This window comes from Rhagoletis pomonella, unplaced genomic scaffold (assembly GCF_013731165.1).
Source record: "Rhagoletis pomonella isolate Grant_MI unplaced genomic scaffold, Rhpom_1.0 Rhpom_scaffold_00008, whole genome shotgun sequence".
NCBI lineage: Eukaryota > Metazoa > Arthropoda > Insecta > Diptera > Tephritidae > Rhagoletis > Rhagoletis pomonella.
In genome coordinates, this window is record NW_023458562.1 from 20,055,568 (window position 1) to 20,083,320 (window position 27,753).

Consider the following 27,753-nt stretch of genomic DNA (forward strand, 5'->3'; position numbering starts at 1 on the left):
GTATCTAAATATCGAGCTTTTTAACTAGAATTTTTAGAATTTTTCGGGTATGCAGTTAACAAGCTTATAAAACTCTAGTAAAATAAGTGCACGTTTTGAGCGGCTAAAAAATTGCATTGATTGTTAATAATTTTTTTTTTTGCTTTTACGGGTTTTTCTTCATATAAATAGCGAAATTTATAAAAACTGGCGTTGACCTTTTTTATTATTTTTGCCAACGGTCATGCGCATATTCATCCATAAGAAATTCGTGTTTATATGGAAAAAAGTGCAAAACACTTACTAGAATTTTATAAAAAATTTCTAAAAATGCTGGTTAAAAAGCTCCAAATTTTTTAAGTAAAAATTTGTGGAATCATTCTTAGTTCTGTATAAAGTTTGAAAAACTGATTTATACAGCTTGAAAAACATTGTAAATATTAAAAACGAAACACCATTCATCCTTTTTTGGCCGCCACTGTAATTCAGTTAACTTTTGGGTTAACTTTTCTGAACTTATAAATTTGTCAAACCAACCATTTGCTTGAGGGTATTCCCCGAATTTCTGAGCATTTGAATTTGAGAGTTAAACCCCTGGGGTAATTTCGGTTAACATTTTCGAGATTCTACTGTTCTTATAACCCTTTTGAAGGCAATTGTATTGACACTGACATTGATTATTGCAGCATAGTAAATAAATTTGTATATATGTATGTACATATGTATGTACTTACTACTACTAACATTTGTCAGCATGTATGTATGTATGTACTCGTATGTCGCCACATGCATTCGCTGTAGCAATCATTCAAGTTCAAAAGCACGCCGCTACATATTTTACATATGTATGTACATATGTATGTATATTCATTGTAATGGTTTTTATCAGTAAATTGTCACCTGGCTGGCTGGTTGTCTCCCCACCGCTGCTACTCACCACTTTTTATCCCTCAAAGCCAATGCTTCCGCCACCCTGCCCACCAATTGTACAAATAAATGCATAGTTGCAACAACAATTAACCGAACTGATTACACAAAGCAATAAAAATTTTACCGTAAGTATTACCGTAAAATATGAAGTAAAATTAAAACAAAATGCGAACGTGCTTAAAAGTGCACACAAATTAAGAACGAAGCACACACCAGGGTGTCCAGATTGTTTAAAAAAAAGCGCAATTTCTAAAAAAAAAATCGCCAATATTTTTTTTTAAATAAAATTCATGAAATCGATTTAACAAATCTTTTATTTTAAAAATGAGATTTTGGGGTAATCGTTTCAAACGTTCTTCGATTAGGATGATTAAACATTTTAATATGCTTCTTAAGTCAAGTTTATCACGCAGTTCATTAGCCTCTTCTGTAAAATTATCGTGGAAAACTAAGTTTTGTTTATTTTTATAATTGGAAAAAATTTATTTGAAGGGAAAAAATCGCCAAAAAGCGCCAATGCCGATTTCTTAAATTTTTACGCGCAAATATCCAATAAAAATCGCCAAATCTGGACACTCTGGCACACACACACGCAGATACTCGAAAACTCATTAAAGGCTGTGTTTGGCAAAAGTTCGTTTATCTATTTGCGTATTTAAGTATTAACTGCATTGTGGACTATTTAAGCGAATTAGCAAAGCACCGGCAGAATTATTTTTATCTGTTGTAAGAACGCCACCGTGGCAATTCGGCGCTTTCAACTCGCACCGCCTGCCGAAACTTTTCAATGACAGTGACAATTGTTGACAGCCATTTAACATTTGCGCAAATAAACTAGTAGAAAAGTGCAAATAACAGCCGCATAGCAGCATAATATCAAACGTTTTAAGACACATAATCGGGCTTGTTAACTGTAATGTGGATTAATAAACCAAAAAATTAGTTATATTTCATTATTATGATGCGTGGCTTTACTAAGTCGGAGGAAAAACAACAATAGTAACAAGCAGTCACTAATTCTTGTTGATTTTTCACCAAAACAAGTGTCTTATTTACCCATATGGAAATGTAGTACAACAATCTTCTGCGGCATTTTATCTGCAAATTAACTGAGTTTCTGTCTGCTTATCAGCCGAATTTGTCGCAAAAACAAATACTATTAATATTCATATACATACATACATACATATATGCATATGTACATACCTATATATGTATGAAGGGAAAAAGTGTATGATTTCAACGTACTTCTTAGTGAAAGACCTAAATTAATCGTACAACACGTATCAGTTAGTTGCCATTTACTAACGGTCCTACTACAATCAGTCGCAAGAGCAACTCGTCAGCGATATTACAGTAATGAGCGCAAAGCTAAGTGAGTAAATTAATGAAGCTTTAAAAAGGTTCAGTTAAAGGACATGCAGTGTGGTTCTCATGAACAGAATAATTTCATTTATGTATATAAATTAAATAAGTGTTAGCTACAGTGGCGGGCACACAAATCGGCAGCGGCAGTGTAAAAATCCAAAATAGCTGTATGTTTCAGCCAAACAAAGATAGCGAGGATGCCTTCAAACCAGAGACATAATTATTATGAGAGAAAAGAATAACAATCAATCAATAATCATTATATTAAGATAAATATTTTTCGAGTCCTCTTTAATTATTATTCAAGGACTCATATTATAAAAGTCTTTTCATAATAATTATCAGAGAGATAAATATTTTTAAGTCTTCAAAGACTTTTATTTTAAGACTTATATTATAAAAGGTTTTTTATAATAATTATCATTGAGATAAATATTTTTAAGTCTTCAAAGACTTTTAAGACTCAAAAAAATTTTTCGCGCTCATAATTATTATGACAAGATTTTTATAATATAAATCTCAAAATAAAAGTCTTTGAAGACTTCAAAATATTTATCTCGCTGATAATTATTATGAAAATACTTCTATTATATAAGTCTTAAAATAATAGTTATCGATGACTTAAAAAATTTTCTAACACATAATTATTATCAAAAGACTTTTATAATTCTTACGAAAGTTTTGATGACTTTTTCAAAACTCCACCATGAAGTAATTATTATTCTGAGTCTCTGCCTCAAACACTACAAAAAAGTACCTTACTATAGGAAGACACTTCCTTAAAACGGCTGAAAATGGATGTTTTCATTGTCTTAAAGAAGTTTACTTGAAAAAGTAGTAGAAAAAAACTACATTGCCCCTCGCAGTTCGAATCGTGCATAGATACGCTGGGAGATACATATATAGTATATCTACTAGGTGCAGACATTTTAGTTTGGGCTGTTCGTAGTCGACAGATTCTGCAGGGATTATTATTTCTTCCTGCCCATAACCAGGCTTCTTTTGCCTACGGCTGTTTGACGAATAAGACTAAATGTGAATATTACGGCGTCCTGCATAGAAGCAAAAGCGGGAATTAATTTAGAATGCCTAAGTATCTTTTTCCCCTTTGTCTGAACAAACGAGTCGAAAGTTTAAATGAGTTATGTATGACAGAGGGAAACCTAAAGGTATTCGAAATGCTCAGTTTTTAACAAGGTTCCTCTGGAGCTTTAACGAAATACGATTCGGTGTATTTAAACCTTAGCCTAGCGAAAGTAGGACACAGAAGAATACAGTGTTGAGATGATTTCTCTCAGCGTCTGTCACGAGCTCCTAATAGACATCGAGAAATACCGGTTGTTCAGCTTAAGAAGCTACTTGACTTGGCTTGTGGTCCTACACCGAAGAGAGGGATGTTTCAACTTTGCATGTCGGGGTTTAAGTTCAGCGCTCGCTGAGCGGATTTCAAGTAAATATGTCCAGGAATATGTAAGCCGTAAGTTGTCTGAGGAATTTCTTCCACTTTCGGAAAAAATTGCCTCGATCGAGGGTGGCTTGCCTAGAATATGCAACACCTTTGCAGTTAAAGCCTTATTTGGAAGTATTCCGTTGCGACCTAGAGAGAAGTCAGGCAAAAGGACCTCGTAACTTTGCAAGTCGGTGTTTAAGTTCAGCGCTCAGTGAGCCGACTAAACCACCATTTTCCCAGGAAAAGACATCAGGTTGTGACGGGAATTTCTATACCTTCCTTGCCAGAAGATCGAGTATGGATGACTTGTCTAAAAAAAATTTATCAGCTCTACAATTCTCTGACATGGGACCTATATAAGTCAACTTAATTGGTACTGACCACGCAGCTCCCAGTATCATGCGCAAAGTGAAGGAAGCGGTTTGATATCAACTGCCTCGCCGCGTTCATTAGTTTTTAAGGTAACGTCTTAAGATCGCAAAGATACGCACCGCATCTTTTCACAGATCCATTCTAAGATTTGTATATGTACTTGGTCTACTTATTATCTACGAGGTTTAAAGTCACACTGACAACGTCGAGCTAGTTTTTTTCGGCAATATTTACCTTAACACGTAATCCCATTGATAGGATTTTATTTACTCGCGAAGATCAGAATGCTGATCCAAGGATAGATGGTACGCTCCGGCAGTCTTATTATAAATTCTGTTGCCAGCAGACAAGTTACATATCGTTATTTATTATCAGATTTATTCATTAATTGTTTTAAAAGTTCTTTGCAAATCTTTCTGTAACGATTAAGCTACTACTAATTCTACTAAAATCAATACATACCCAAATGCATTCACTAATTCCTTAATTTTAGCTCTAGTCCCCAGCCTATTGCTGCTGATACTGCTCAATGGCATCCATGGAGGACTTGCGCTCTTTGAGGGCTGCGACAATACATTCACAGTTAATCCAGGCGTCTCCTATCTGGAATCACCCTATTATCCCAGTGACTATCCTACGGGAACATCATGTCGCTACCAGTTCATAGCACCAACTGATTACTACATACAAGTGAACTGTACCGTCGACCTGCCAATTGTAAGAAACTCTCACTGCTTCCAATCACATAATTTGTAAATCTTAAAATATTTTCCTACCCCCTCCACCCCAAAGAATGGCAGTAATTGTGACACAGAATACTTTTATGTCAGCACCGAAGGCGATCCACAACTGCGCGATTCGGAGCTATTTTGTGGTGTAGGCTCATTCGTGAGGGATTCCCTATTCAGGAGAGTGGCCATTGCCTATGTATCTAAGGGTTCCACAGGCAATTTCCGCTGCACGCTAACAACTCAACCGCAGTCATGCGATTGTGGCTGGTCGATAACAACGAAAATCGCGAATGGAGAAGCAGCGGGCCAAAATGAGTTCCCATTCATGGCGGCATTGAAGGATACGACATCGAGTAGTGCCGCTTTTTGCGGTGCTACAATAAGTGAGTACGCGATTACATATTAACGAAATAATAGCTAATTGCTGTGAGAATGCAAATATGTTTTTCTTAAATTCAATTTTAGTTTCACATCGCTTTCTATTAACTGCTACACATTGTACTATAGTACAACCAAATGCTACTAATATTAGAGCGCTTGTTGGTTTCAATCAGTTATCTACAGGTACATATAAATACATTTTGTTCATCGCTTTCGACTCTTAGCATAGCTACCGTTTTTATTTTTTTTTGTCATTCCAACAGCGAGCTCATCTCAATATTATGCTTCATATGCAATTCAAAGCATCATACAATACCCTGGCTATACCGATAATCCACCCGTAAATGACATTAGTCTACTACAAACCGCTACAAATATTGAATGGTGGAGGGGCGTGGGCCCGATTTGTCTACCACCATCCTCGTAAGTGCAAAGATAGTAATTATGTAGTTAGCAAAAGGCTTTATTAAAGTAAGGAAAACTGAATTCCATTCTTCTCTTTCCTAGATTAACGACTTTTGTTTACAACTACGTTGACGTCGCCGGTTGGGGCACACAAAGTTTTGCCGGTCCGACTAGCGACGCGCTGATGAAAGCCAACCTGATGGTAATTTCCAACTCCGTGTGCCAAGAGAGTTACGACGTTACGATTTATTCTTCACAAATCTGCACAAATGACTATGCGGGCGCTGGTCGCGATGCCTGCCAATTTGACTCGGGTGGTCCAGTTATTTTGCGTGGCTCGCGTCTCTTTCTAGTAGGCTGTATTAGCTATGGACAGGCTTGCGGTCAGACATACGGTACTGGCGTGAACACACGCATAACTTACTACTTGAATTGGATACGTCAACAGACGGGCTATACGACGTGCGTTAAGCAACTGGGTTAATACTCGTACCGTTGAACTATGACTGTGTGCTTATTTGTTGTTATTTAGCTGTGCTGTAAATAAAAATCTGTCTGTCAGTAAGAGAAAAAAAGTAGCAATGGTTGTTGACTTAAGTAATGTTAAGTAAGTATTTTGCGATTTTCGATTAAGGAGGCAAAAGCTCTCGCCGCACTGCGATAAGCCCAAAATTGGGGTTAATGGCGTTCTTGCAGTGAAATGCTTTCTAGAACTGAAATGAACTGGCACTTTCTGTACAGTCATTCAGTGTAACTAGTGGCAAAGGTATGGCGCTGCAATTCGCTAAAGGCACGCACTCATTGTCGATTTCGAAACTGTTCATGCTTGCAACGCTGCTGATAGCTCAATTTTGCATAGTGAGCGCCCAGATTGGTTGCATTTTGCAGGACTATTACCTGTCCTCAAATCAGCAACTACTCAACATAACATCGCCCAACTACCCCAACAGCTATGGAAGGGGCACGAATTGCCGCTATCGCATAATAGCACCGTACGGACATGTGGTTGTACTCAACTGTATTTTCGAAGTGGTAAGTGAGCCGTGACATTTTTCAACTCGGAATCATATCTTCTTTTTAGTACCCCAATGAGTGTGGCACTGAGTACTTCTATATCTCGCGCGATGGCGATTTAGACTTTCGTGAAGGCGAAACCTTTTGCTCGAACTCCAATATAGTTCGCACATCGTTTTTCCAGCCCATGACTGTGGGCTACTACTCGGCCGCACCGAACACTCCGCAGCAAGGGCGTTTGTTTTGCCGGGCTTATGCGCAGCAGCAACCTTGCAACTGCGGATGGACGACACGAACACGCATTACAAATGGGCGGGAAGCCGCTAAGCATGAGTACCCCTCAATGGTGGCTTTGCGAGATCTCACCTCTTCGCAGCGAGTTTTCTGCGGCGGTAGCATTAGTACGTATTCCACGTGAAATTTATTCAGAAAAACTTATACCGAAACATTTTCAATTACAGTAAGTAATCGGCACATAATGACCGCGGCGCATTGCATGCGCATACAACCGGATCCACGAAGGATCATCGCATATGTGGGCGATCACGACTTAAGCACCAGTGAGTAAAGGACAAACTGAAACTTAGGTCATGGCATACAGTTTTAATGCATAGTTTTTGTGCCTCTCTCCTCTCTCCCTTCAGCCAGCGATTCCATGTTCGCCGTGCAACATCGCATCCAGCAGATAATCGTTCATCCTGAATACGTATCCACAGTGGCCATTGTGGCGAACGATATGGCCTTGCTCATCACAATCGCGCGCATTGAGTGGTCACGTGGCGTTGGCCCCATTTGCCTGCCGCTATTGCAAGCGTTTGTTTAATCACTTTTTAAGCGACTACCTTTTTACCTAATTCTTATTTCTTACGTTCTCATCTCTCAGCTCTGATCTGTTCACTTACCGTACGGTGGATGTAGCCGGCTGGGGTACCACCTCCTTCGCCGGTCCCAAGTCGAATACGCTGCAGAAAGTCGAGCTGATGACTGTAGAGAATCGTGCCTGCGAAATGCAATTCAACACCAGCATTACCGCCTCACACATTTGCACCTACGATTATCGGGGTTTGGGACAGGACTCGTGTCAATATGACTCCGGTGGCCCCGTTATTCTCAGGCAACAGCAACAGCCAACACAGCCGTCACGCATGTATGCTCTGGGTGTAATCAGTTATGGTGGCGCGTGTGGCGCTCGCTTTGCGGTCGGCGTGAACACCCGAATCACTTCGTTCCTGGAGTGGATCTGGACGAATGTGCGAAGTGGTGGCGGTGTGTGTGCACCTTAAGCTGTTGTTTATTTATACGAAATATATATAAAATTAAATAGCGATTATTTTTTACACAATTTTCTGATTGTTTTTTATTTAATAAATAAACTTGATTGCATAAGGTTAGGTGAGAAAAGTGCTGCCTTAGCATGCGTTAGCAAGGCAAGTAGTGCTTAAAGTGTTTTAGTAAAAGGAAAGAAGTTATGTGTTGAAATTTATGTAGCTTTTGTATGTATGTATAAGTATGTCTGTTGGCATTCTTCTGTATTGTTTGCTATACATACCACCCATTGCCTGTTACTGTCGTTCTTGATGTTGCTTCTGCTACTGATGATTTTCATGATGATGACGATTACAAAAGGCTCAATTTGCATTTAAATTAAAATGGTCTCCTTCTTCGCCAAACGTCACTGCTCTAAATTTAAGCCACAATTGCTTTATAGTTTATGGAAAATTACAATCAAAATACCCACACTGCGATATTTGCTCACTCATTCACTACTGCCGATAGTAAATTGTCTCAACAAAAATGTTCCACTTAAATTTAAAGTGAATTTTTACCGTTATTAAGAAAAGTAATAGGATAAAAATATAAAAAAAGAATAAGAATATAAATATAAATCGAAATAATAAATAATAAGCAGGGACTGTAGTTGCCTTTCTTCTGGTAAGAGAAAGAGAAGTTTCGATTAAATATAACCACAATTTAGCTTTCCTCAACTCAAAATATACACTAAGCCGTACCACCTTACAAACCAACAAAAAAGTTCAGCGAAGACCGCCAAGTCTAAAGTATGTATCTATTTTTTAAATGCAATGTCGGAAAAACAAGATTTTTGTGAACATAGGGCTCGCCCTTTGCAATTTTTTCATGATACCTACATTCGGCAATAATTTTTTTCTAAATAAGTAGCTCAACTGAAATAATCAAAATACCTCCTTACCAAACTTTAATGATTTTGAGGGAGCTTTAATTTATTGGCATTAGGGTGGTGCGTTAAGATGGCAGGAACTGAGATCTGGTGGGTAAGTGCTAGGGCGATGGACTCGGTTTTTCCAAACCGGTTTTTTGATATCTATATGCGGCTTTTTTTAAATCTTGATTTTTCGAGTGTCGAATAAACCGATTTTTTTTATTTCAAAAAAATCTTGACCCCTCAATAAAAGTTTTTAGTTTTTCGAAGTTTTCAAGGCCTTTTCCAGTTTAAGGGAAACCCATAAATAGTTTTATAATTATGTTCTAGGTTTTTTGGGAATGAACAGTAAATAATATTTGATTCCAATAAATGAATGTTTGGCGCTTATTCATGTTGTGACACAAATGGAGAGCTCTACACCTTTACTTCACCTCCCAAGGAGCTTTTTTTATGGCAGAAGTACACTCGGCGATTTGCCATTGTCTGACGAGGAACGACGACTATTTAAAAAAGTTTTTTTTTATGTTTGCTGGGGCCAGGAATTCGCCATAGACCTCCCGTGTGGCAGTAGGCACCCTCCTCAAAACCGAAAAAGTCAAAAAATGCAACAAAGTATTACATAAAACTAAACGAGACTTTTCCACAGATTTTTATTTGTATTCCTTTTGATCTAAAAAAAAATTTTTACTTATTTTATTTTTCTCTTTTCTATATAAAAGCTAACTTTACTGTTAATAGTTGAATTGTAATTTTTGGTCAAGACTTTCATACCGTCATGGCATTTTAACTGAGGTCAATGAGGGGATTACTTGAGGCCAATGATCTTTGGAACAAAAAATGGTCTCCTCGAATCAATAAGACGACCTCTACGTTCGGCCAAAAAAATTAGTTTTCGAATTTGCCCTGCAAAAATACATACTTTAGACTCAGGGATTAGTTTAGATTAGGTGGCAGTTCCAGAAGCAAAGGACTCACTTAGACAATTAAGTTATTGTCGTTTGTCACTCATAACTCTGAACGACACCCAATATTTAATCGAGAAAACGCCTCCAGTCGATTACGTATTACGAATTGCACTAATCTCAATGCCCTCAAGCTTCTCAGGGCTAAAAGGATGTGCGAGCCAAAATATTTCAACTTTAGCCTCGCGAACGTTGGACACCTAAGAGCATAGTGTATAGCTGATTCCACCCCGCCATCTTCCAAGCAACTGCGACAAACGGCATTATGTAAAGTGTTCAGCCTCACTGCGGGAATACCGATTGGACAGTGAACCATTAAAACTCCCTCCAATAGTGAGGACTGTGGCTTTTCGCCTAGCTCTCGCTGAGCTGAGAGTGTACCACAGGTGATGAATGACACCCCCAGCCGCTCCTTATTCGGCGAAAACGCTTCGAGGTTACCTTTCCTAATTAGTTAGCGACACAGTTCCGCGAAATGTCGCTGTGACCCGGAACCCAAATGAGCCTAATACAGAAGTATTCCAACGCAACTAAAATAGAAAGGAAACATTTAGGCGCTTATGGCCGCTTGGCTGTCGGAATGAATCCTCAGCTCACTAACTGTCATCGTAGTCCGGAGCAGTGAATCTGCTTGAAATTCGCTGCAGCATTCTGGAAGCCTGAACTTAGTAATGATGGAAATCTCTCGACAGAAGACACTTCCACCAACCCCGTCGTCCAGTTTCGATCCACATGTGAAGAAGTGCATTGCTCCCGCTCTTCAGTAGTTCTGTCCGGTCAATTTCTTCCTTAAAACTCAGGGGTGTACGGCGAACTTTTTTTTCCAAAACGGTGTAATAAACACATTTTCCGTTGCATTTGCATTTTTCCTCAAAATACTCGATCTAATGCGGAATTTCCGCTAGGCATTGAAATGATGCAAAATTGGTGTCGTTTAAAAAATGCTCTGTGGAAATGAATTTAATGACTATTTTTTAACGTAATAACTGGAATATTTTTTAATGCCGAGCTTTGTCATTACAATTTTTGTCATTCAGTGCCTAGTGAAACCCCAGCATAAGTAAAAAGTTTTCATATGTTGAAATCTTAATACGATAATAAAAGGTGATATACGCGTACTTAGTAACAGCTCGTTTAGACGCTCCCTCAGCTGAAGGTTCTACTTTGGAAGTTTGAAAAGTGGAAGAGAAATGGGAGAAAGGTGAAGACCATTATGCGAAGCAGTACTAAATTATTTCTTACTTTTTCGCACCAAAGTATTAAATTAAAATTTGTGAAAAACAGATTTTTTTAGTTTAAAAAAAAAAGTTATATAAATCTAAGCTATATAAGATATATTTTAAGAGACATAAGATTTTAAACCTTATCTAAAGTTCGATTTATGGGATTTTGACATAAATATACGTGAAAATATAAAATTACTAGCCATTTTTTGTAAAAAAACTGAGAGTGCCAGTTTTAGTACTTTTTGATGAAAATCACTACAGTTTCTCAGAGGTAAATTTAATTTTTCTAAGCGAACTTGAGATGGTGATTGGAGCGAGACGAATTGCTAGCGTATAACACCCTTTTTTATTGTATTATGTGATGCAGCTACACATCGCACCCTAAATCAAACCCCGTCACAACTCAAAATTTTTCAAAATCGATTGTTCCCATAAAAAAGTTCACAAACCCTATTTCTATCGTCCGCCAAAATTTTTTCTACTAAGACTGTTTTTGTTTTGCTTGCGTCGCGTGCATCGATTGCACAGTTTTTTGCGTTTCCTGAACATTTGAGGTTTTTTGAGTTGTGACTGTTTTTGATTTAGGGTGCGATATGTATGTAATACATAGATAATTTTTTTATTTGAAAAATTAACATTTATAAAATGAATACCTTTACCCCCTATTTTTCGGTTTTTACTTTTTTTTTTTTTTTTTAGACCTTTTCCAGCTTATTTCCGTTTATTTTGCCTTTTTACAGATTTTTATGTCGGTCCTAAAAATCCAGAGTAGTTAACCGTTATGACAAGCATGAGTTTCTGATATTACCCTTTAAGAAAGGACAGCTAATGCAATGATATTAGAATGTATGTAGTTAAAATAAAATATTTTGCAAAATATTTTAAAGCCTTCAAAATCATGCCTAAGCAATATCATATAATCAATCCTATTACTATACCAGCGCTGACATATCCCTACAAAGTAGCAAATTGAAAAATTCTACTTATTTCTTCTCATAATACCCTTTATTTTCTGCTTGATGTTAATGCAGTTTCAACCGCCTCCACTTTTTTATTATTATGAACAAAATGTGGCCAAGTGCACTTAAGTAATTCTTCATAATTGTTATTGTCATCGCCGCTTGTGTTGAGAACCACCAACCAACCCAGCACACACAAGCACACATCCATCCAACGGCCTCACTCTGTGTCTTCGCGCTGGCACACAAAGCGCTTAAGTTCATTTGTGTAGCTGTGTTAAAGCAGAACGGAAACAAAAACACAAGCTGAGAGCAATAATATAAAAAATATATAATAAAAAAGGACACTTGACTGCCCGATTGCCGCACACTGCAAGCGCCAGTCAGTCATTCAGTGCCCCAATGCTGGCATCGACTCGACAAGCATTTCCTTAATGCTTAACAGCGACATCAACATCCTCATCAGATCAGCAGAACACCGAACGAATAAATAAAGGACGTAAAACAATGTTGCAACAAAGTCTCTTCACGCGAAAGTAGCCAAAGGAAAAAAGTGTGGCATAGAAAAAATTTTAAGAAGCAAGAATACAAGAGACCCACACACACACCTACATACATATGTACATATGTCATATGCATACAAACAAATTTAAATGCATTGCAATAAAGCATAGAAGGTGGGTGGCAACAACCAACAACGAACAGCAGCAGCCGCAATCACTGCTACAACACCAAACAACAACAACAACAACACTAACAAAGATATTATGCGAAAGTAGGAACAAAGAAACGCAAATGCGAAAGCTAAAAGTAAAATGCAAATGGCAAAAGGCAAAGGCAAACGACCAAAAAAAAAAGGGTTAGTTTAAGTGGGCTACCCAATGTGCAGCAGTGGGTGCTCCGCTCGGGCGCAAGTGCCACCAGCAAGCGCAAGTGAAGTGGTGCTCCACACCCTCCGCGCGCCGACCGCCCGCTGCAGCTACAACAACTCAGGACACTTCAATTTCTCAATTCTATGCGCACGCTGTGTGACCCCGTCGCTGACCCCGTTTCGCTATGCGCTCTGCGCTGTGCAAATTCATTTTTATTTATATTTATATTTGTATTTTTTCGTTATTAAATAAAAACTACGCGAATAAAAGCAAAAACCAAGATGAAAAATGCGGCAGCTTTCTTCGGGCAGCAGCCGCGTGTCCTGCACTTGCTGAGCTGTTCGCCGTTTTGTTTTATTTTTACGTTTTTTTTTTGCTATCTCAAGCTGTAATTTTTTCGCTTGTCTGTTTATCCTTTAGTGCTTCTATGCAATTAACTCTAACAAACAATCACACAACTACACGATTTTAGACGGACATTACTCTGGTCGACTCCGCTGCTGAGTTAATTTTTGATATTTTAACTATGCAATTGTTATTTTTCTTGTCCTATTACAATTTTTACAGCATTACTGCTGATGATCGTTAGTCGGCTGCGGATGTTTTGGTGGATTTTGAAGCGTTCGCCCTTTGTCTCCATAATAATTTCAAGTATTTTTTGTCTTAATTATTTTACTACTCCTTTGTTTCCAATTTTTTGTCGTTGCTACTTTTTTCTCTTCCCTGCTTACAAATGTATGTATTTATGCCGTTCGTGACAATTAAACTGCACTACGTATTCCATGCACAAGGCACTGCAGTGCAGTCACTCATACTTACACATACTCACACACATGTACACATAATATAACGTATACGCTTTGATGTCCCGCGCGTAAATTAGCGCAAGTGCTCTTCTGCGTTTTACATTTTAATTCCTGCCATTTCTCTTTTCACTTTTTTTTAATGTTTTATTTTCCATTTTTATTTGTTATAATTACTACATTTTCTTTCTAATTGTTTTAAAATTATTTGCGTGAATTTTCAAGTTCATGTTCAAGTTAAAGTAAAAGTGCTGCACTCCTTAAACTGCTTACGTTGGCCTGTTGAGGCTTAAGTGGCAATTAGTTATTTTGCATTTTTAATCTTTGATGTCATAATAACTGTAAAATTGCTGTCAAGGGTTAATTAAGCTATGTAGTGTGTATGTGTACAGTCGAGGAGAAATTTATTAAGCGCAAAAAAGGTGCAAATAGACTGCTTTAAGCCGATGTAGTGCACGCATTGTATATAGTAGTAAGAAGACTTTGCACAGATAGGACATTAAAATCCCTATTAAGTATTGATTTGTATTGAAAACACATTTGCGCATTTTGCTACTAATTTTTAGAATAGGGGTATTCTCTGAGTCTTGCAAAGCCCTTGCACGGTGCACGGTTTGCACGGCTCGCAAAGCTGTCCTATACGAAAACCGGTTTTTACCGTGCAATCCGTGCAAGGGCTTTGCAAGACTCAAAGACTACCCCTAATGACTTTAGAAATGCAATGAAGAATTTTCCCGTTATGCTTTTGAGTTCACATCCTACTATAGAATGCCTAAAACTATGCTATGAAAAAGTTCAACAAATCCTGGTCGCTCAATATCTGGCTTGAAGAGTAGGGCGACCGCCATATGTAGTAGTTAGCAATGCGCACTGCTAGCCACTACACCACATCGGCCGCCGAATTATTTGTGAGGAAATAAAAAAAGGAATAAAAAGTTCCCCGCATAGCCACCAGTTTGTCAATCAGACCGAACGAAGTCCGGAACCTGCTGGGTACATTGCTCCCTGCTAAGGATATCTACTTCATATCCTTCATCGAAGGTTATAACTGGCACCCAGTAGTCCGCATGTTTCAGCAAGCGAAGCCTAAAAAGACGCTTGCTTCCTAGGGTGCAGTGCGCAGAGCACCACTAATGCATGTGAAGGCCGTTCTTTTTACCTTTTATAGTGGAAAGGTGGTGACCAGACCAGCAATTGGTTCAAAGACGGAACCAAGATAGAAGTAGATAAGAATTCACCGCGTGGGGTACGCCAGCTGACAAAGTAACAAAACAACAAACTCCAACCAAAGATGGGCTGCAAAACCTTGTGAGGTGGAACTCGAATCTGGTCAAGACTTCATAGTGCGAAGCCTAAAGTCCACCGCCTTCATTGATTTGGTATTTCAACTACTGCTTTTGTCCACATCTGGATAGGGCCAAGCGGCGGTGGATTCTCCACCAATACTTTTACGAGAGACGCTCAAGCCGACATACTACATATAAAACTTATTACACAAACTAATTGTTGTTGTACAAGTAAAAACTGTCACCGAAGTCCATTAAGCGCGTCCATAATCAACACCACAGACTCTCCAGATTCGATATTCTCCCATTTCAAAAGAGAAAATAATTTTTAAAATCAAAACCTTACAATAGAAAAAGTATTAAAAAAATATTTAAAAAGTCCTTTGCGAAGCGGAAAATTTTCAAAATCCAATAGTGATTCTATAAAATTGTCAGGTTTTTTTTTTTCTTTCGCTTACTTCTTAACCGTTTTTTGTCAATGGGGTTCTCTCTGTACTAGGCCTGCCAGTAGCGCGTTAAGCTCGTTTGGTAGCGCGGTTTCATGTAACCGACATTTTAAGCCTGGCGCCAACAACAACAGCAGCAGCATCAGCAATGAAGCTCCCTCCCTCACACCCTACCAATCAGCAAAGCACAAAGAGAGACCCACAGCAGACCACCAATCCAATTTCGTTTCTAATTTCTATGCCTCAACCAAAGCGCAACTTCATACACGTTTGCGCGCTCTTTACTTAGTCATGTGAAAGCGCCTATATACACTTAGTATTTTTACGATAATTTTGCTGGCGTCGTTTTTTCCAACATACAAATGCATATGTACATATACATATATGTATGTATGAATATATGGATTGTAGTAGAGCATGCTAAATTGGTTTTGCGTTGCACTGTGGCAAACGCTAATGAATGGGCAAGCGTTACTTGGCAGGCTTTGCATGCATTTAGGCGCACAAAAGTTGTATAGAGCCTATAAAAAATAGACTAAAAATAAACTAAACCGAAAAGTGTAAAATCTAACAAAAACTAAAATGAAAACAAAAAAATCGATTTAAATACTTGCCACATCTCAGCGAGCTACGTGGCATATAACAAACAAATGAGGGCAATAAAAATGCCTATAGTGAAGCATATATTTAGGCGCTGCACAGTATGGTCAGCAACACCAGCTAACAAAAGCACAACTAAAACGCGAAATTAATGCTTAGAAAGCGCAACCAAATGCGCGCTCAAACCACGCACCACTTGGATGCGCATTTACCAACAAACTGGCTGCAGTTGTACAGCGCAAGTAAATGCATAAAAATCTACTTTTGTTGCATGCATTTAGGCGCTAAGTTTTTTCGCTTTCTTTAATAATTGTAAATTGCAATATACTGCAAAACCAGCCGTGTATGCATCTCAGTGTATAACGGTTTGTGCGCACTTGAACGGCCGTTGTGTTGCAATTAGTGCACAATTTTCCATGTCCCCTTTTCGCACACCGCCAATGCTGCACCGCCACTGCGCTCAACGATTTTCTAATGAAAAAATCCGCTGAACGCCACTTTGGGGATGGCTGAAATTGGCTACTGCCTAGAAGATACTCTTAAGCTACTACTCACCTCATCTCCATCGGCAGATATGTATCTCATTTCTGTAACGATTTTTTTGCGAATCTTCAAAGAAAATTATATGAAGTGGTTGACACGAACTCGTAAAGAAATTTCTGTACGAAAAATTAGGAAAATTTTGAAAAACTTCTGCAAGAAATTCTTCACATTGTAGCATTATTTTCATTTCTTTACCGATTTTCTTCCGAAATTTCTTAAAAGAAGCCAAGTGTGCACAGTTTTATTTAATTTTAGGAAATTCGGCAAAAAATCGGATGAGATCTTTACGAATTCCTAAAAATTTCTCTACAATTCAGAATACGCAACACCGTGAGCAAAAAAAGAAAATTATCAAAAATCAACCTGAATTTGTTAACCACTTAAAACTGTATACTTGAATTCTGATTAAAAAGTTTGAAATTTTGATGAAAATTTGCTAACTTTTCCTTACTTTTCTCCACAGTTTGAATTTTTATTTACATGGTTTTTGTTATGTATATTTTTACAAAAACTTTGCCATGAAAAACATTTTTGATATCGAAGAAAAATCAATGCAAAATACTTCTTAAATGCCGCATGTTCGTTCTCATTTCTGTAGTTTCATTAGAAACATTCCAAGCAGATGCAACTCAAAGTATTTTAGAAAATCTTACTTCAAAAAAATATTTCAAGACCTGCAGGGAACCGCATAAATATTTTTCTCGCCTAACAAATGAATTTTGCATATCACTCTCTAGCTAAGCGCCTGCAAGTAGGCAATATCAAAAATAAAGCGAATGAAAATTGCATTTTAAATCGAAAACGAAACACATCTCCGCCCTCCGCCCTCCTAGCTCGTCGGTGCATACTTCTGGGTGTGCAAGCATGCCATACTATTCCCTCACTAAGCTTAAAAGCATGCTTCATATGTTATGCGTTAGCATTTTAATTATTTAACAGTGTTTGAAAAGAAATCGCCAAAGCGAAATGTTGGCTCTTGATGCGTAAGGGTTGCGGGTAACAAATATGTAGCTCAAATTTCACACGAGTAAAAAATAAAAAGTGTGTAGCTACTTTTACTGTATATTTGACATGTCAAAACTGGCTGCAGCCACCACCACTTCTCTGTATATCGTAATAAAATATTTAATTGGCAACCTGTCAATGCTGTCGATTGAATACGCGCATCTCGTCCTTTTTTCGTTCGACGTTTTTTTTATAAAGCCATCACACCTATGATTTGCCAGTGCTCATTCAACGCTAAGGCGTATTGCATACTTGCAGGCGCTAATTAGTTAACATTTCCGTTTAATTGAGTAACTGAGTAGCAGCTATGTATAGGTGGCGAAAAGAGCGCAAATATAATGTGAGTAATGCTGGCTGGGTGGGCCAAGTGGCAAGAGTTATTGAGCTGTTTGTCAAATGATTTCGAGCGTTGAATGCCTACGATTGATTTGCGTTCGAGCGTAAGTGTTAAAATTGACACCTATCGCAATTGAGCATTTGCATTTTCAGGCAACCAACGAAAGGAGTTGAAGATAAGCATTTGGAGTAGATACTTATTAGGGAAGGGTTGATTGTGATTGCGCATGAAAGCAGTAATTCTAATTAATTTACAGAAATACTTATGGGAGATAATTAATATTTTGTGCACTCAATAGCCCAAAAGTAACTGCTTTATTCCCACGCCAAAGGCAAAAATCATTTAACTACTGCGCCTAAAAGTGTGCCGCAAAAATTTGGGTTTAAGAGCTTAACCGCCATATTCTAACAAAGTCACAAAGCTCAGCGCATCACTTTTTTGATTTCTACTTTACTAAAGAAATGGACAAAAATTTTTTTTTTTTTTGTTTTTGTGTAGCGGCATACTTTGAGGCGCAGTAGAAAGCACAATAGAGATGGGATGAGTTTTGTGACTTTTGTTAAAATAGGGCTGTTAATAATAGGCATGTTTTATTCAACCATCACAAGCAAATAGCTAAATCTTGGTCAAACAAAACGAAATTAGCTTATTTCCTATGTTAGCCTAATTTTGACAGTTGTTTGACTGCAAATAGTGTCAAAGTAAGTTTTTGCCTCTTTCTGATTGGCTGAGGGAGAAAATTTCTGATGCTGAATGGCAATGCCTCTTGTTCAATATACAAGCCAAGATAGCTTTTCATAAGCCAATATAATTATGTTGGGTAAGTCCTCCATACAAAATAAGCTAATAGCTTAAATTTCTGGACAAATAAAACACGGCCAATGACAATTTCCAATGATGTTGCTATGACCTATTGGGTTTATTGACAACGGAGAAACAATGCTTATATTTGGCGTTAAAGTTTTAGGCGCAGTGGTTGAAGCAATTGGCATGCGATGAGTTCTGTCATTGCCGTGGGAATGGGGAGGTAAATTTCAGTTAAAAAATGGCTGCCGCTGCCTAAAATTGACAAGATAAACCACAGCAGAACTTTTAAAATCGCACCTTCATAATCAATTTTAAGATTTCACACTACGGCAGTAGAAAATCAATAGTATACAAGGAAAGCATAAAAACTGCTGGCTAGACAGCGAATAGCTAAAAGAAATGCACACGCACTCGTATGTAAATAACAAAAAAAAAAACTATACTATATAAAATGCAGAAAGTGAAAGAAGGACTGTAAATTCGTTCTCCTTAAGACAATTTAGGTATTCGGAAAGTCAGTCAAAAATACAATACGTGCAAAAAAGTTTCGCATCAGCAGCATTTTAAAAGCGCGCCTAAAATCCTTTCTTTCGCTCATGTCAAAATTTCTCTAACCGCCTTAAGTAAGTATGAAAAAGATATAACTAAAAACATGAGTGAAAATATAATTATTTTTTTTTGTTAAATGTATGTAAGCACAAAATGTCAACAACAACTTAAAATATTTTGCACCTCACAGCCTCTCCCTACTTTATACAATATGCTACCTGCGACGTCTGACTCTTAATCCAACGTATATACGATGCCACCTTTGTATTCACCGAAGGCCGTCGTGTTGCGCACCCGTATCCATAACTAACAATGCCCACCACAAAGAGGCGCCCGCCCTCGCGCAAATATAACCCACCGCCCGAGTCATATTGGCAAGTGTCTCGTCCCGGTGTAAAGGTGCAGAATGTTGCAGGCGGCACAGTGCCCAGCGCGCTGCGACACTCATCAACGTCGAGCACATCCAGCAGTGCGGTGCGCAGAAGCGGCGATTGAGGACCACCAAATGAAATGCTGCCCCAGCCGGCGGTCTCCACGCGCTGACCTGCTATTGGCGGCTTGCGGCCATCCTCTCCATCGGCGATCGAACGAAATGGCAGGCAGGCGGGAGCGACGCCGCGATTCCACTCGATCGTTTGACGCGTGCGCAAAAGTGCAATGTCATTGCGCACCTGAGTGCCGGTTGCGCGAAAGTTTTCATGCAAAATGATGGTGTCGATGTCGTAGTAGCGAGTGTAGACCGATTCGTACACTGAAAGATATGATATTAGGCGAAAAAGCGATTACTTAAGTATGAAAAAGCTATTTACAGTACCAGTTGAGAGATCGTGCTCGCCTACAACCACCTGAAGCAGCTCTGAGCGATTTGTGGCGGCTGATATGAAGCAATGTGCAGCGGACAGCAAGAATTGGTGATGTACTGAAATTTGAGTAAAATCTCATTAGGTTAACTTATTCTAGGGTGTTATATTTTACAAAACTTACTGATCACCGCACCGCAGAAAATCTTCGCGTACTTCACCGTCAGCACACCCGCCATGGATGCGAACTCATGAACGCCGGCAACACTGGACGCACTAACCACTTTCAACGAGTATGTACTCCAACCGCAATCGCACTGCGACTCTACCGCCTCGACTAAACACGAAAAACGTCCATTACCCGCGCCAGCTGGATATCCGTCATAGTGCGATACGATGCGCGAGTCGCGTCGCTCCAAAGTGTCTATCGATTTGAGATCGTCTGCCGAGGCGTTTCTTACCTTTGCAGTTTCAGCGGGTGTTGCTGTAGTTGGCAGCAATGAACGAGAGTTTTCAATGCCATTGACAGCGAACCACGGTTGCAGAGAGACTGACAATGAATCCGCGTTAGCTGCTGGCCGCACCACTCTGCGCTTCGATTCGGCCACTTTGCGAAGATTGCACTTGCGTTTCTTATTCTTTCTTGACTTTCCAGCTGCTGGCGCTATTAGAACGCTGGTCTTTATTCCGTTGGCAAATAGAGCTACCAAATAAGCGAAGGCGTTGCTAATGTCCACCTGCGTTGTCGCTGACGAGGAGGTTGGAAGTGTATTTGTAGTGGAGTAATGAGCTGTGGTCATGTTTGCATTCTCTTCAGTTTTGGTGTTGCTAGTCATATTAAACCTCGTTTCCACATCCGCTGCTGTAGTTGGTATACCTCCGCCCTGCATGCCAACTTTGGTGGCACCTTTCACACCAGCGCCGAATTGCCGCCGAGGCGGACGCATTGAAATATATGAAATCACAGCACGGTTGAGAAAGCTTTTTCTCTCCATGCTGCCGCTGCCACAAAAATATTCAGAGCCGGATAAAAGTTCACTTCCTTCACGGTTGAAGTAGAAAATCTCATCATAACAACGCTCAGTCAACTGAGCTGTGGACACAGCAGGAGACTATTCATAAAATAAAACAAAGAAAAAAATCGCAGGAGAGTGAAAATGGTGGGGAATGAGTGTGTGCTGAAAAAATTTATTTATGCAAGAAAACAGAATCATATAAAAATATTTAACTTGCTGCTTAAAATCGTGAAAAGATACATAAAAATAAAAAAATACGTGCACATCGCATTGAATTAAAAAAAAAGTTTACTTTTTCATAGTTAATTTGAATGAACAGTCAACAAAGTGAGATTATAGCACTAGAAGCGTTGTCTAGCGCCGGTCAGTGGGATTATTTTAGTAGGTGCACCTGTGGCGGAAGTTGTCAGGACTCTTGTTGAGTAGTTTGTTTTTACTGTTAACTTTACTGTGAAATAAATTTTTTGAGCAAATATTAGCGCTGACTAGACTTAAATTTATTGAGCGAAGTCTACTGGAAAATATTTGATTTTTAAGTTGGCAATGAAGATAAATGAAAACTCTTTAACTTTGGAAAATTTTCCAGTTTAGTGGATTTATAAAACTGTTAAGCTCTAAACTTGCGGTTTATTATTAATTTTAATTAAAATTACACTCCTACATTCTTTAAAACACACACTTTTTTCACTGTCTTCGCCTACCACATTTATATCAATATTGCACTTGAAATCCAAGTGATAATCCCGCGGCGCCCTCAGCGTGTACCGACAGGAAGTGCCCGCCGGGTATGGATTCGGATAGAAGGGCGAATTTATGAATATCTTATCACCCGCCTCCAAGTCCAAAGTATGATTGCACTGCTCAAACAGTCCGACTGCTGCAGCAGCTAAGCATAGCAAATGTAGAATATTGCTACTTTTTAAAACCATTTTCCGATTTGTGTCTTTAAACTAATCGAATTTTTGTAAAATTGTTTGAAAGCTATATATATAAAATGCATTTGAGCCGCATCACAAATAACGAACCAACACGCGCGATTACGTTCAAATGACTGCGCGCCGCTACGCACAGCGCATGCGTGCAAGCTCGCAAAGTTGTCATTAATTTATTTACTTGTTTTCTTCTCTGCATTGCTTTCCAGCCCCGTTGCCGCTAGCTAGAAATTTTCTATCAATGAGTTACTATGAGTGGTAGGGAAGAGTTGCCATAGATGTAATAAAAAATTACCCAAAAGTTAAAATAAAACTAAAGATGTAAGCGCTTATCGCAAACATACATCGATGATTCAATAAGAACGCTGAATTACTTTAAATTTAAATAGCAACAAAATTTGTCGAAGAGATTTTTTTGATCGTGTTTTTTTGTCTGTGCCGTTTATTTATGAAACACAATATACCTGTTAAATACCCACAACCATGATAAAAATATAACAAGGTAAAACCATTGAGAAGCAGTCTGACGGTTGCCAGCAATATAATAAAAAAATTCAAATCTCAAACTCACACACACATTCTCATCTCCAATCCCAAACAACAACAATTGTGAACAATTGAATTTGTTTGGCCGAGAACGACTTCTCTGGCAAGTACTTACTATCATTCTTCAGCTCTGGAATTGTCTCCAGCTTATTGGCATAGACCATACTATTCACTTAGCTGTAGAGAAAGAATTCCAGTGGTGTCTAATTGCAAGATATGGACGACCATTTAATCTCGTTTTTTTCATTAGATAATGCGCCCTGGAAACCTCGTTCGTAAGAGGGCCATTGCCTCATGTGCTGTGTTGCAGGTAGTACCGTCCTATTTAAACCACATATTGTCCATGTCATCTCATTCAAGCCATGTCACGATAACGTTCACCGTTCACCGTAACAACGTTGCCAGCATCATCGAAAAACAGCTTATTCTGTTCATTGTATAAACTTGTTTCGCTTATTTGTGCAATTTAAGTGTGCTACACTGACGCGAGTTTATATGAAACTGTTTTTATTGATTTTCGCGACAACGAAAGACAAGCCGCTTAACAGATTCCAACTTTATTAATAAATTTTTTCAATTGATGTTAGAGATTAGTTTTGCAGCTGCAAAATATTGGATACATGGCACCTCTTTGCACAGTTAAACGATCAGCTGACAGCATTAGTGGTTTTTGCAGCAATGCAATCTACCTATCAATGCTCTCCGCGCAGACTCAGCTTGCTTATCGCCAGTAGCTGGGTATTCCTTTTGCACACCCACTTGCTTTCTCTTTCATTCACCAATCATACCGGTGTCATGACTTGCATGTGGACGTATGTATGTATGGATATGCATATGAAGAAGAAAAATAAAAGTAAAAGTGGGTCAACAGGGCTACTGATACGGAAGCTACATATGACACCGCTAATTACATACAAATTTATATACATGCCAATGCCGGTATAGCTAGTGGCCATCAAGTCAAGATCTCTACCAGCTCTAGGCGGTATTGTTGTTGTGGAGATTGTACATAAGTATGCTCGTTAAAAAACACTAAAAGAAATTCTTGAAGCTACAAAGAAAGCTTTAGTTGGCATAAACTGATAAACATAACACTCCCTATCAGAACAGACTGGGTAAATAGGTACCCCATATTTTGCAGGTAGCTTTACCTGGTATATTGGGTAATGTTTTTATGAGCTTTTTAACTGCAATATGTAAATTTGCTAACTGTACTCTTTTGTATGGGAGTATAGGGAACCTGTTCTGGTAGGGTTTTAAATACATTTACATACAAACACACATATACTAGTATACCTACTACTTACTTGTATAAATCAGTGCTGCTACAGAGTTGCTCGTTTTTCTATTTTCTTTTCTAACTAAGAAGGTTGTTTTCTTTATCGATTGACCTGTTCATCGATTTCAAGTTCAAGTATCGAATACATACTAGGTACTACAGATGCTAGATTGAAATAAAAAAATTGATTTTTAAGTCGATTCGAATCGAAATGGAAATAATCGACGCTGGAAGAAATAGACAAAAAATAGATCGGTTTTTACTTAATTTTTACAAAGAAAAAAACACGACGATCTGACCAACCCATTATTATATTTTTTAAATTTTTCATAACGGTTTCAATATTCAGATTTATTCGAAAGTTATTAAGTAGCTAACAATTCGTAAATACTTCATAAAAAAAAAAAAAAACAAATTACAATAATTAAGGAGTGCAAAATTTTTATGAAAATTTTCATTACAGTTTGGAATACTGATTTTTGGGGTTTTTGTTGTAGTATTAGCCATAATTTTATATACAGTTATTCCAAGAGGCTTTCCTGGGGTGCCCTTTAGTCGGAGGAAAAAGCGAGGCAGGTCATTGAATTCTTTGGTATTTGCTCTCTCAAGTTAGGTGTGAGGTGCCAAGCCCCATTATTTTTTCGTTCCAGCCACCAATTCAAATTTCTTTAAAATTTTATACATTTTCTGAGGTATACCATTGATCAATATGCATTAATTGAGGAAAATTCTAATGTCTGTTCTCAATTTTTTTTTATCGATTCACGGATCGTATCGGAACTAAAAAATCGATCAAAAATCGATTTGGAAGGGCTCGATTAATCGATCTTCGATTTAATCGATTTAAAAATGGCATCTCTGTTAGGTACAGTGTTTTTACGCACTAAAGACGAACCGTACCAGTTGTGCTGTGCGTTGCGACACAAATGGAGAAGCTCTACAATTTTATGCCGCCTCCGAAAGGCAGATGAATTTTATGATAATTTCATTGCTTGCCAAAAATTTAATATTGCTCGGACCTAAAATCAAGCTTGCAGCTCGTTAAACTAACGAAATGGGTAAACAAAATTATAACCATTTTTCTTAGTAGATCCAGTTTTTTTTTAACTAGACAATACCCCACTTATCGTCTTTAAAAAATTTTAATCCTCAATAAACAATTTGATGATTCGAAGAGCGAAGTAGTGCCACTCAAGCCGTTCATCTATAACGATGACATCATAAGGAATGGTGGGTATAGTAGACCGGCGTACATTTTTTTCTTTAAATACCTACTGTTTAGCTTTAAAAGCATTAAGTTCTTGGCAATTAAAATTAACATGCAAAAAACAAACTTAAATGTATGTATGTATGTATACTCAGTCCTTTTGTCATTTTACTTAATTTGATATTGTCCACAGCTTTTTTCTTCACAACACATTTCTTGCACATTCATAAGTTTTTTTCCTGCACAAATAATATTTTTTTACAACTGTGAAACTGTGTGCATTCGAATGCTCTGCCCTTACAGTTGGTTCCAGATTCTGGCTTTCCACAAACTCGCAGACACACACATCTAACATACGCTTGCATGTCCCTTAAAGCCAAATTAGTTTCTTCTATTTATTTTTGCAATTTATTTCTCTATTTTATTCAGCATTTTTTGTATAATTCATTTTATCATCTGCTGTTTCTTTTTTTTTTTTGTTTGCCTTTATTTTCGTCATATCCATACATATGTGGTGTTTACTTTTCTCGCGAGTCACAAAATCATAAAAAAAATTTTAACTTTATTTCGGCCATTTTTAATTTCCTACTCCTCGGCGTATGTTTTGTAGTAAACAGTCACAAAGGACAATAACTAACACCAACATACGCGACAAGGTGCACAGTTATAGCCAGGGAGGCTGCGAAAGAGTGGAATAGTCTTCCTCCTTCTTTCTCTGCTCGGCACCGCCATCGTCATCGGCAACATCAGCCAGCAAGCTGTTTCTTTGGTCAACAAAAAAGATTTATGTATGGAAGAAATAGCGGTGAAAAAAAAATATTGTGATGAGGAGGCTGGGAAATAATTCAAAGTGGCTACACTAAAGCCAAAGCTAATATACAAAAGAGTAATAAAAATCGCAAAGTGGTAAAAAAATTACATTAAAAAATAATAATAAAAAAGTTCCCCCCTTTAACCAATACCCTGAGCCTTAATAAGCTCAAATAAGAGTATAGCATCCTATTAGCAATGAAACTGCTTTTATACATAGAAAAACATAAGCGCCTTGGCCTTTTGAATTGATTTTTTTTTATTAGCTGAAATATTTTCTTTCTTAACTAACAGATCTCATTTCTCCCTAACGAACCACCCTAATGTCAGTAAATATACATTGATTTAAATCAATTCAGATGTTTACATGACATTTTAATATTTTAAATCGTTTTGGTCTATAATTCCTACACTTAATACCACTTTGCAGTTTTTGTCAGAGTCTGTTCAAAGATTTTTATAAATATTGAGTGTAACCATGTAGCAATTGAAATCAGGTGATCTCAACTGAGAGGCATATCTGGAAAACATACTCTTTTTTCACTTGTAAGTATGCACAATGCAAAATACTGCTGTTCGAAGGCGGCGTAAAGCTGTGGCTTCCTCAATTTGTGTGACAACATCAACACGCACACCACTTTGCAAAAGCGCCAAAATATTATTAAAGTGAAGTGAAGTGAAAGGCATTTGGTGACATTTTCCATTTATAGAATTTTTTTAAACTAAACTAAAACTTTAAAATTCCAAAAAAAAAAAACTTGGCATCCGGTGAAAGTCGATAAAATAGTCCTAACTCAGTGTTCCCCTCCTGACAAAGCAGTTCACAGATAACCTGCATTGCCGACCAATATTTCTCATTTATTATAGACACAAACCTTATATATCTATATGCACATGCAGTGGCTTTCGAAATTCTACATTTTGGCCCTTAACCGACCGGTGCATCCCAAACTGTGCGAGCGGCTGCAGTTTTGATACAACTGTCTTTGAACGTCTTGCTTACGTTGCTATTATTCAGTAGATGGCACTAGCAGTACAAAATCTCACGCGGAACAAAAATTGGAAAAATTGTTTAAAAAGAGTTTTACAGCTGTCCACAAGCCGTTATGCCGTTTACCCTTTAACGCTGCCTGACTATCAGACATAATATTTATTCTGCCCCATTTGTCCTTTTACGAAGACATACATATGTATGCGAACACAGACTTCGATTGCGAAGACTTCCACCTGGAATATGGTTGGGTATGCGCATAATGGCCGACTCTTCTGGTATCTTGGCCCATGTACGCCTGTCCCAGTTCCCCTGTCGTCCATCTTCGATCCGTCGGTATACCATACTTGGGTCCTTTCTTCAATCATAGTTATTTTCGATTCACAGCAGTCCCTTAAAGGAATTTTGACCTTGTATTAGGCAGCCGTAGGGCACTCCAGCAGGCCTCTTTCAATCAGAATAGACAAAGGACGAATGCCTGTAATGACACCAAGAACATCCGTCCCTCAGGTGCGCATAGCTCCTGTGATGGAGATGTAAGCCAACTAGCCATTTGTCCAGAGTCCAGGTGGACCTAGTCAAGTTGACTTTTCTGCTTTCGGTAAATGCGACAATGGTGGACTTTAGTGGGTTTATTGGCAAAACATTTTCAGCGAACCAGTCTTCAGTATTTATTGTATATTTGGAATAAAAGGGGTATACATTGGTACTGAAGAATCAGGTATATTAATTTTTCGGTAGCTAATATACGAACGCGGAATCTTCTTCTTCTTATTTGGCACTACAACCGTTTGTCGGTTTGGGCCGAGACCAAAAACTTCTACCCTGTGCGATTTCGCGCTAGTTTGATCACCCAGAGTACAGACAGGTGCTTCTTTCTGCAGTTGGTCTTTCCATTTTGTTCGTGGGCGTCCTTGCGTTCGTCGTTCGTCCATGTGTTCAAGCCAGCCCAATCGTTTATTTTT

The 27,753-nt window shown here is 38.2% G+C and overlaps 3 protein-coding genes across 3 annotated transcripts; 2 read left to right on the forward strand and 1 right to left on the reverse strand.

Annotated features, from left to right (window-relative positions):
* Nucleotides 1-1,639: 1,639 nt before the first annotated feature.
* LOC118744329 (venom serine protease) lies at nt 1,640-6,180 on the forward strand. The gene is made up of 6 exons (XM_036477248.1): nt 1,640-2,284; nt 4,593-4,816; nt 4,892-5,213; nt 5,296-5,394; nt 5,475-5,634; nt 5,719-6,180. Exons 1-6 carry the CDS (start codon nt 2,269-2,271, stop codon nt 6,098-6,100), a joined length of 1,203 nt encoding a protein of 400 aa, XP_036333141.1. The 5' UTR covers nt 1,640-2,268; the 3' UTR covers nt 6,101-6,180.
* A 204-nt stretch (nt 6,181-6,384) lies between these two features.
* Nucleotides 6,385-7,913, forward strand: LOC118744330 (venom serine protease). Its single transcript, XM_036477249.1, has 5 exons — nt 6,385-6,648; nt 6,698-7,031; nt 7,092-7,190; nt 7,275-7,443; nt 7,514-7,913. The coding sequence occupies exons 1-5, from the start codon at nt 6,385-6,387 to the stop codon at nt 7,911-7,913; spliced, it is 1,266 nt and encodes a 421-aa protein (XP_036333142.1).
* An 11,487-nt stretch (nt 7,914-19,400) lies between these two features.
* LOC118745140 (venom serine protease 34) lies at nt 19,401-20,883 on the reverse strand. Its single transcript, XM_036478667.1, has 3 exons — nt 20,192-20,883; nt 20,022-20,126; nt 19,401-19,958 (listed from the first exon to the last, which is right to left on the reverse strand). The coding sequence occupies exons 1-3, from the start codon at nt 20,841-20,843 to the stop codon at nt 19,405-19,407; spliced, it is 1,311 nt and encodes a 436-aa protein (XP_036334560.1). The 5' UTR covers nt 20,844-20,883; the 3' UTR covers nt 19,401-19,404.
* Between the last annotated feature and the right edge of the window lie 6,870 nt (nt 20,884-27,753).

Coding starts and splice junctions, on each gene's coding strand:
- LOC118744329 (XM_036477248.1), top strand. Junction 4,817..4,891: donor GTACCGTCGACCTGCCAATT/GTAAGAAACTCT, acceptor TCCACCCCAAAG/AATGGCAGTAATTGTGACAC. Junction 5,214..5,295: donor TTTTTGCGGTGCTACAATAA/GTGAGTACGCGA, acceptor ATTCAATTTTAG/TTTCACATCGCTTTCTATTA.
- LOC118744330 (XM_036477249.1), top strand. CDS start 6,385: ATGGCGCTGCAATTCGCTAAAGGCACGCACTCATTGTCGATTTCGAAA. Junction 7,191..7,274: donor CGATCACGACTTAAGCACCA/GTGAGTAAAGGA, acceptor CTCTCCCTTCAG/CCAGCGATTCCATGTTCGCC. Junction 7,444..7,513: donor TGCCTGCCGCTATTGCAAGC/GTTTGTTTAATC, acceptor CTCATCTCTCAG/CTCTGATCTGTTCACTTACC.
- LOC118745140 (XM_036478667.1), bottom strand. CDS start 20,843: ATGACTAGCAACACCAAAACTGAAGAGAATGCAAACATGACCACAGCT. Junction 20,127..20,191: donor TTTCTGCGGTGCGGTGATCA/GTAAGTTTTGTA, acceptor CTCAAATTTCAG/TACATCACCAATTCTTGCTG. Junction 19,959..20,021: donor CGAGCACGATCTCTCAACTG/GTACTGTAAATA, acceptor CATATCTTTCAG/TGTACGAATCGGTCTACACT.